This window comes from Galeopterus variegatus, unplaced genomic scaffold, assembly GCF_000696425.1.
Source record: "Galeopterus variegatus unplaced genomic scaffold, G_variegatus-3.0.2 Scaffold2864, whole genome shotgun sequence".
Lineage (NCBI taxonomy): Eukaryota > Metazoa > Chordata > Mammalia > Dermoptera > Cynocephalidae > Galeopterus > Galeopterus variegatus.
The window spans coordinates 242,430-252,771 of NW_007728975.1; the positions used below are offsets into that span (position 1 = coordinate 242,430).

At 43.1% G+C, this 10,342-nt stretch overlaps 1 protein-coding gene across 1 annotated transcript in view; it reads right to left on the reverse strand.

The window, feature by feature from the left end:
• The window catches only part of TMEM170B (transmembrane protein 170B), a 22,013-nt gene extending 17,444 nt beyond the window's left edge, over positions 1 to 4,569 (reverse strand). The window contains exon 1 of the mRNA XM_008583235.1: positions 4,371 to 4,569. Within this exon, the coding sequence (XP_008581457.1) occupies positions 4,371 to 4,569 (199 nt within the window). The remainder of the gene's footprint in view (positions 1 to 4,370) is intronic.
• Between the last annotated feature and the right edge of the window lie 5,773 nt (positions 4,570 to 10,342).

Genomic DNA, 10,342 nt, shown 5'->3' on the forward strand with positions numbered 1-10,342 from the left:
CTGCCCCAATCCCAAAAGAGATGATATTTCCCCCGGCAGTTATCCTTTCACTCTTACAGGCCTGCTTCACATCGTTTATTCAGGATCTAACCCAAGACGAATCCCAGCCTGCCTCCTTTATGTGGATAACATCCGTGAGTGGGTGACTGAGCTAGCCTGGCAGGGCGTCCTATGTGATTACACCCCCTATGAATTTGCCCTCTACTCCTTTTTTCTATTGTGTTCTCTCAGTTCCCCCACCCTCACATTTTTCCTCCTGTTTTTGCAGCTCTCGCCTTTAACACAGGTATCTGCTTCGCCAAGCACACGGTGCATTTCCCAGGTCAGAATCTTTGGGTTGGGATGGACGATCGGTGCACAGGCACTGGCTAGACTTGGGCTTGGGACTGTCCAAACTAGTTTCACAGCTATTACACATCTTCTGGCTCCCTGGTACGATAGGTCCACAGCCACATCATGTTCCCACGAGAAAAGGAACTACTGAATGGTTGTTTCCAAGTGGGATTCTGCTGGAGCCCAGTGCCCTCCAAGAGGCAAATACGTATGCTTCACTAAAACCACACACCTAGGTTATAGCAATGGGGGAGGGCTTCAGGACGAAACACACCAAAAACAAATTAAACAAGTCATTGAAAGTCTTACTCCCACCCAGCCAAGCTGATGTCCTCTCCGCTCCCTCGACCCCAATATCCATCCCAAATAGACCCCAAAGTTATATAGCTCCTCAATGCCACCCACCATTTGCTTAATTATAGATCCCCCTCATTAGCAGGGGGGGTGTTGGCTCTGCCTGCGATTGACCCTTCCCCAATACTAGGCTACACCCCTATCTAACTTCAATCTGTCTAACTGGCCTACAGACAATCATACCTCAGTCCTCTTGGGAATGGTGGCCACCCACATCACTTTAACTCAGCTGGTAGGGTATTGTCTAACAAATCTTACTGGCAATAAAGAAGTGGGCAATCTCACAGTAAAAGATTGCAACCAGACCATTCCAAGGGACAACACAAACATCACCTATAGCTCCTGGAAGGGGGTCTACTTTGTTTGTGGGCCATTTTCATACCAATACCTTCCACAGAACTGGATGGGAACTTGTGCCTTAGCAATTTTAACACCCCAAATTAACACTGTCCCTGGCAAACAAATTTTAGAGATCCCTCTGATGGCTCATACTCAGGTGAAACGAGCTATTCAGGTTATTCTCCTGCTCCTCGGGCTCGGCATAGCAGCAGGAGTGGGAACAGGAGTGGGAGGCATAGCTACCACAACAACTTACTATCATAAAGTAACCCAAGAGCTGGCTGATGGAATTGAGCAGGTAGCCCAAACTGTGATAGCCCTCCAAGACCAATTAGATTCCCTAGAAGAAGTTGTCTTAACGGAACAGGCGAGGAGTAGACCTGTTAACAGCAGAAAAGGGAGGTCTCTATTCTTAGGAGAAGAATGCTGTTTTTATACCAATAAATCTGGCATTTTTAGAAATATAGCCCCAAAACTCCATGACCAAATGGCCAAAAGGAGGCAAGCTACCACCAACTCTTGGGAAAGGTGGAGCAAGCTATGGAAATGGACCCCTTAGCTGATGTCCCTACTGGGACCCCTTACCATGCTGGGACTTCTCCTGCTATTTGGCCCTCGTCTTTTCTGGTGTTTTTCCAATTTTTTGCAAGATCATATGCAGGCTTTGGCCAACCAAAAGGTAACCAAACTGTTCATGGAACATAAATGTCAACCTCTCCTTTTAGAATATCTCACCCTATGACAGGATGACGGCATTTTTGTATGGCCAGATTTTTCCTCCTCACCCACTTTCAGCAGGAAGTAGCTTCAGAAGAATGAGACCTTTGCCCCTTTTCCCCTTTTCTTATACTTAAAAGGCAGGAATGATAGATCTTGCACGTGGCCAGCACCACCTTGGACACAGCTGCCTCACCTTGGATGCAACTGACATCATCACAGATGCAATTGGTGCCATATTTAGTACAAAATGGCCGCCAGTCTTTCACCCTACCTGTGGTTTTCTTGAACAAAGAAACCCTTCCACTCCAGCCTAGAGGTCTGGAGGTACCTCCCATTTTGACTACGTCACCCCTACCCACCACAGCAGCACCAATTGTTGACCTGATCCCATGAACCAACACCACCTCCCCCTCCCCACCTGCGTTTTTCGTGCCCACCAACCCATATAAGTGTATGTACTCCTTCTAGCTGCCTGCCCTCTCTCCCCCATTTTGAGTGCAGCCCAGCAGGTTTTTCCTCCTTTAATAAAGTTTGAATGGCACCCAGCGTTTCGGCTTGTTTTCTTTCACCCAGAGACATGGGAACACAGCTTTCCTCTCAAAACAAGGAATGTCAATCATTCTAGAAAAGGTAAAGGAAGGAGGTCTTTGAACTATTAAGATAAGGCCTTCCTCTTATCTCTGAGGCAAGAATCGACTAATAAGAAAGAAGCCCCTCTTGACGAGTCCTGAAACAGACCTAGTGGTAGCAGTGAGCTGCCCCAGACATATGGAAGTAGGCCAGAAGTGAATGGCAATAGAAGCCTCTATTATTCATTGGCAGTGATAGAATCAGTAGCAGCATAGAGAAGCTGCCAGTTTCTGGTACAACCATACTAAGGAAGCAGCTGTGGTCCTCTCTGGTCTCTACAGGATGCATCTAAGTTTGGTTCAACTAGCAGCAGCAGAAACCACAATTAACGCTTTGAAGCCACTGCTGGAGTTGGGACCTAAGTATAGAGTCATAGAGGAAAAGGCCACAGGGAATGAACCTGAGGACTTGTATGAAATGCTCATGAGGCAGCACAGCAGAAAACTTGCAAATTGCTAGAGGACCCGTGGCCAGCGCCACCTTGGACACAGCTGCATCACCTTGGATGCAACTGACATCATCACAGATGCAATTGGCGCCATATTTAGTACAAAATGGCGACCAGTCTTTTACCCTACCTCGTGGTTTCCTTGAACAAAGAAACCCTCTACCTCGTGGTTTCCCAGACAAAGAAACCCTTCCACTCCGGCCTAGAGGTCTGGAGGTACCTCCCATTTTGACTACGTCACCCCTACCCACCACACCAGCACCAATTGTTGACCTGATCCCATGAACCAACACCACCTCCCCCTCCCCACCTGCGTTTTTCGTGCCCACCAACCCATATAAGCGTATGTACTCCTTCTAGCTGCCTGCCCTCTCTCCCCCATTTTGAGCGCAGCCCAGCAGGTTTTTCCTCCTTTAATAAAGTTTGAATGGCACCCAGCATTTCGGCTTGTTTTCTTTCACCCAGAGACATGGGAACACAGCTTTCCTCTCAAAACAAGGAATGTCAATCATTCTAGAAAAGGTAAAAGAAGGAGGTCTTTGAACTATTAAGATAAGGCCTTCCTCTTATCTCTGAGGCAAGAATCAACTAATAAGAAAGAAGCCCCTCTTGACGAGTCCTGAAACAGATCTAGTGGTAGCAGTGAGCTGCCCCAGACATATGGAAGTAGGCCAGAAGTGAATGGCAATATAAGCCTCTATTATTCATTGGCAGTGATAGAATCAGTAGCAGCATAGAGAAGCTGCCAGTTTCTGGTACAACCATACTAAGGAAGCAGCTGTGGTCCTCTCTGGTCTCTACAGGATGCATCTAAGTTTGGTTCAACTAGCAGCAGCAGAAACCACAATTAACGCTTTGAAGCCACTGCTGGAGTTGGGACCTAAGTATAGGGTCATAGAGGAAAAGGCCACAGGGAATGAACCCGAGGACTTGTATGAAATGCTCATGAGGCAGCACAGCAGAAAACTTGCAAATTGCTAGAGGANGAGGACTTGTATGAAATGCTCATGAGGCAGCACAGCAGAAAACTTGCAAATTGCTAGAGGACAGTCTAACGTGGCTAATTTCTAGTAGGCCAGAGGAAATCTGTGTCATGATAATTTCTGTGTAAGAAGATTAAAGTGCAATTTTATTTTGTAGTCACAGGCAGATGACATCAAGGACCTAAGGGCTATATTTTCACTTTTCATATAAAAATTATCACTGTCATATTTTTGTGCCTATCTTTCTCCCTTACTATACACTGAAAGGCTTCAAAGCAGAAACTACAATCACTGGAAGCTAAATTTTTCCATCTAACTGCTTTGCCATTTGCTAATTTTTAAAGATTTTTCTATTTCCCACAATACCTTGCATAATGAGTCTCCACATAGTAGAACTACAACTATCTGTTCAATGAATAAACTCATCTTTACCTTCTATGTGGAGTGTGTAAAGTGCTGAAAAATATTTTACATAAACGATTACGCTAATGTTACATTTACAATAAGAATACAGCTACCAAAACATATAAAATATGTCCTTAAACAAAACAAAATCAACTTACTAGTAATCATCGCTCCAGTTACAGAAGCCAGAAATCCGATGCTGACTGCAATGACAGAGATTACTCTTCCCTGCCTATGCCTCTGGAGCATCACAAACATCAGGACTCCTGCAGCACCATGGACAAACAGAGAGGAGAAGAGAGCCCAGAGGAAGATCCAATACCACATCTCTGAAAGGTAAAGCAAAGTGTTAGTCATTCTGTTGAAGTACATCTTAGAAAATTCAGTTTAACAAATAGTGAGCTCCCATGGCTGTGGGAAGGTTAAATGAAATATACATATAAAAGTGCCTCGCACAGTACCTGACACAGCATAGTACTAAATAAATCATAAGGATTATCATCATCACTAAAGCTTCATGAAGAAAAAATCCCTTCCATGACTTCAGAAGATGAAGGCTATACTCTAATTTCCTCTAAATGTACCCATTATATAGATATCATCCATCAATCTGTCTAATAAACCCCCAATATATTTGTAAACTTCTTGGAATAAATTATATAAGTTAATTGTTTGCAGTTGGTATATAATTCTCTATTTTCTGCACTAAATAGCAGTATTAACATATTTTTTAAAACCAGCCTCTAATTCAAATAATTACAGAAATCAGTCAATGATTTTACCTTTTATGACTTAAAGAATTTCAGGCAATTCCCTTCGTGGTCCTCAACTTTATATACTAAAGAATGAGTCAGAATTTGTTTTTGTTTTTCTTTTTGTTTTAGTTCTTTTCCTCTGGTCATTCTAATACTCCTTACTGGGAAATTTTCAAGCTCCATTATTCTTCCTTCAGTGTGTCCTCAATCAACTGCTCATTGATGTCTCCATGTATAGACCCTGGACGAGCACACCTTTCGTTCTAACATTCATCCCTTCTCCTTCTGGCTACCCTGCTGCCTCCCAATCACTCCATATAGTTCCCACAGATACTGCTACGTCTTTGCATTGACTCTGACTCCCTGACCATACTCGTGGTGAAGTACAAATAGGGCAGGCAATTGATCCAAGCTCAGCCAATCACTCCCTTCTCCTGAGAATTCTGGATTGGGACCAGCTAAGTCTCATGGGTCTTTGGGTGGCTGAAGCTGAAAGGCTCAGGATTTGCGAAGCCCTTTCATCATCATAAGATGAAAGCCATAATACAGGAAGAAAGAAAAATAGATCCATCAAAGACAAGACACAAACAAGTCCTTCATTCCAGTGATTTTTAATGCCCTGCCACATTACAATCCTTACATTCAATGTAACATCCCAGTTTCCTAGTAATAAAACCCCTCTTTTAATTTTAACTAGTTCAGGTAAGGTTTCTGTCACTTACAGCTGAAAGTGCTATTTAGATGTCACCTTGAGGATCATCCTTTGTATGCAAACATTCTATAATGCAAAGTATCTCATCTACTACTTGTGCTAAGTATTCACTCTCTATCAAGTGTTAAAAAAAAGTCAATAAAATATCCATTAAATAAAGAGAAAAAAAATGGATGAGTTAAAACCTATTTAGCCAAACATCATTAAAGTATAGATATACAGTGTTGGGAATGTAAAATGGTGCAGCCGCTATGGAAAACAGCATGCCAGTTCCTCAAAAACTTAATAATAGAATTACCATATGATTCAGCAATTCCACTTCGAGGTATACACCCAGAAGAACTAAATGCAAATTTCAAACTGTTCGCAGCAGCATTATTCACAATAGCCAAGAGGTGGAAGCAACTCACATGTCCATCAACTAATGAATGGATTAAAAAAACACGGTATATACATACAACAGCAAATTATTCTTTTGTTTGTTTGTTTGTTTTCAAAGATGACCGGTAAGGGGATCTTAACCCTTGACTTGGTGTTGTCAGCACCACGCTCTCTTTAGTGAACTAACTGACCATCCCTATATAGGGATGTGAACCTGTGGCCTTGGTGTTATCAGCACCGCACTCTCCCAAGTGAGCCACGGGCCGGCCCTGGAAATTATTCAGTTTTAAAAGGGAAGAAAATCCTGTCACATGCTACAACATGAATAAACCTTGAGGACATTATGCTAAGTGAAATAAGCCAGTCACAAAGGACAAATACTACATGATTCCACTCATATGAGGTGTCTAAAGTAGTCAAATTCATAGAAACGAAAAGTAGAACGGTGGTTGCCAAGACCCAGGGGAGGGGGAAAAGGGGAGCTGTTTAATGGGTATACAGTTTAGTTTTGCACAATGAAAAAGATCTGGAGAACTGTTGCATAACGATGCGAATACACTTAACACCACCAACTGTACACTTAAAAATGGTAAATTTTATATGTTGTGGTATAAGACATATATTTGGTTTTTGTCCCCAGTTCCTGACAGAGCTCCTAAAACCCTTGGAATTTCCTGAGTGACAGGAGAATCTTTTGTCATTCATAATATGTCCCTTTTGATTATATCCTAATTTATGCTAATGAGGAAGACTTAGGGTGGGGTTCTTACACTGCCTCAGGATGGCGCTGCTCACCAGAAGACCAAGCGATTACAGAGTTGGAACTTTCAACCCCACCCACTCATCTCTAGGAAGGGGAGTTGAGGGGCTCTGTAGACCAGACTCTGTAATAGTTGTGAACTATGAACGATGAACTTCCAGGTTGCTGAACACTGGAGGTGCTCAGAAAGCAGTATGCCGAGGGGGCTTGTAAGCTCTGAGACTCCCCCCAACCATACCTTGCTGTGAGGCTAGGCTAAGGCCTGGAATCCTGCTCAGAGTGCCAATTATGGAGTCACGACTAATGTCTGAAATCCTGTTCATGATGCCAATTGTCTAGCTCCACAACCATGACTACACTGGTTGTGGTGCTCCGGCTAGGCAACCATGCCAATTATCAGGCGCTTTTACCTGCTGGTAATCCTGCACCAACTGGGCCGATCGTTGAGCTAGGGCTGGATCTGGAGCTCCCAGACCCCTCAAGCCCATGCAAAGACTGGGTCACAAACCCTTCATACGCCAGGCTGGGTCACCAGACCCCTCACATGCAGGTCTATGAGCTAAGTAACTGGCCAAAAGGTCCTGGGAGCCATAGGTTGGAAGGCATGGCCGCGCAGGGTGGACACCCTAGGCAGATGCCCACCCACCTGCTTCATTAAAACTCCTCTTTCCCCCTCCCTCTCCCTCTCCCCAGCCCCCCAAGAATACAATAGCAACTAAAGTAAAAAGACACATAGGTGCACATGTGCACTAACTCCACACACACACACAATTTGCTTACAACAGATGTGCTAAAATCACACCCAACCGGACCCGAGGTGAGGGCCTTGACCAAACTACTCTATTTTCCCAACACTTGCCCTGTGCGTCTCTTTCATCTGGCTGTTAAATAAGTAAAGTGATCCCTGGGTCCTGTGAGCCATTCTAACAAATTGAAATGTGATCATGAGAACCCCCTGATCTAGAGCTGGTCGGAAGTATGGGAAGGCCAGACTTTCAGCTGGCATCTGAAGTGGGAGCAGTAGTGTGGAACTGAGCCCTTAACTTTGTGGGATCAGACTCCGTGTAAATAGTGTCAGAATTGAATTAAATAGCATAGGACATCAAGTTGGTGTCCTGGAGATTGCTTGGTGTGGAAAAAAAATCCACACATCTGGTCGCAGAAGTGTTCTCTATGAGAGTAAACAGTGAGTGTATTTTGACAGACAGGTCTTTTTTACCAGAATTTTTTTTAAATGTGTAAAAAATTTTAAAGTATGGATGTAAATTTAATAGTTATTTTAAGTCAAGAACATCAATTACTAAAAACTTGTAAACAAAACAAAAACTCTCTAAAAAAAGGAAGGAGGGTATGGTTATAAAAGAGCAACACCTTTGTGGTGATGGAACTGTTTCATATTTTGACTTGGTGATAGATGCATATGCAATAAAACTGTACAGAAATAAATATACACCAAAGTACAAGTATACAACTAGTACTGGTGAAATATGAATAAGGTTGGTGGGCCATATCAATGTCAGTATCCTAGTTGTGATATTATGCTGTGGTTTTCCAAGATGTTCCCATTGGGTAAACTGAATAAATGGTGCATAAGCTCTCTATGTATTATTTCTTTTTTTTTTTTCCTTTTTGTCTTTTTTCGTGTCCGGCAACAGATCACAACCCTCAGTGTCATGCCCGTACCGGACCAGACCGGCAACAGGATCACAACCCTCAGTGTCGCGCCCGTACTGGACCGGGACCGGCAACAGGATCGCAACCCTCAGTGTTGCACCTGCACCTCGATCAGCCAGTGAGCGGGAACCAGTCTGTATGTGGGATCCGAACCCTCAGCGGGAGCACCGCCGCGCTCCCAAGCAGCGCACTGTAGCAGTGCGCCACTGGGCCGGCCCCTATGTATTATTTCTTACAACTGCATGTGAACCTACAATTATCTCAAAATCAAAAGTTTAATTTTTAAAAAAAGAAGGGGAATATATACAAAGATTTTTTTAAAAAATGATCTTCATCCTGCCAAATTCTTAAAAATTGGTACATAGAATGGACTCAGATCATTTGAAATCATTTCGAGGAAGAGACAAATCACCTCAAGGAAGAAACATCTGATATACTTTACAATGTGTGTTAAAGCTTCTAAATGGCTTAAGAGACAGATGCTGGCGATTAAGGAAAAATAGGCAAGGCTTGTCTTTTAGAGGTTTTTCTCTTTCAGCTTTCAGGGAAATAGTGCTTTCATACTGTCTCTCCAAAACAAATGGCTTCAATTTATAATAAATGCATTAAAGATAGAAAATCTTAACTTGCTCAGGAGATATCTGAATATGAAAAGATATAATTTTCCAAAGTGAACCTAACCAACTGAGAATATAACAGAGTAACAATATTGGCGGGGGTGGGAGGGTATTTTCATCCAAGGAGCTCTTTTCACAATTTACTCTGAGACAAGAAAAGCTATGCAACACAGCCACATACTCTTCAATAAGCCAACTCAACGATTTGCCTTGTATCCTAAGCCTGTTGGAGTGAGCAGGACTAAAGTCATGTCGGGACCTAAAACCACCTAGACTGTACAAAAATTTTTAAAAAACAGTTTTTTATTTTAGCATGCTCTTCTCTGAGGTCCCTCTTTTCCCATGGTTATTTGATATTTTGAATCCTGGTTATGGGGCAGGATGACATTTACATAAATGTAAATCTCTCTTCCAGATAGCCTGGAGCTGCAAACTTCCCTTAAGGCACTACTATCCAGACCCTGAGAAATCAAGGAAGACATCTATAAAGTGATGCTGATTCCTGAAGCAAATCAAAATCCTGCAGGACCCTAAGATAATGCCAAGGACGAGAACAAAAGCCAGACGGAATCCTGATGAGAATTTATACCCAGCCCTTTACACGTAGCCCCTGCAGGTCACGTCTATCCCTCCTGCTTTCCATTCCCCAACCTCTTCCTTAAAAACCCCTCGATAAATTTGAGTCTTTGCAATGGTTTTAGTCTAGCTTCTCCTTCATAACAGGGAGATGGGCTAGCCTAATATCTCCTTCAGGTTACTGATATTCCTGAGTAAAGCTAACTTCCTATTTCAGCAACAATTTTATTTTGGGGTGGTTTGCTTCTGTTTTGGTGGCAGGCAGCCAGACTTGGATGTGGTTACAAGCCCACTTACATAAATTTATCAGATCTACCCCCCAAAAGTACTTTCCTTTGTTGTCCTTGTAATACAATTAGAGGGAATAATTTCTTGACTATATTTAATGCCATGAACAAGGGATTATTTGACATTATAAAAGGTAGTGTTGTTTATCTACTGAATATATAGCTATTGACCTCAACAATAAATTTACCTAATAATCAGAAAAAGGAAATTTTAGGGCCGGCCCAGTGGCGCACTGGAGAGTGCACCGCTTGGGAGCACGGCGGCGCTCCCGCTGAGGGTTTGGATCCCATGTGGAGACCGGGTCCTACTCACTGGCTGAGCGTGGTGTGGGCGCAACACCGAGGGTTGCAATCCCGTTGCCGGTCCC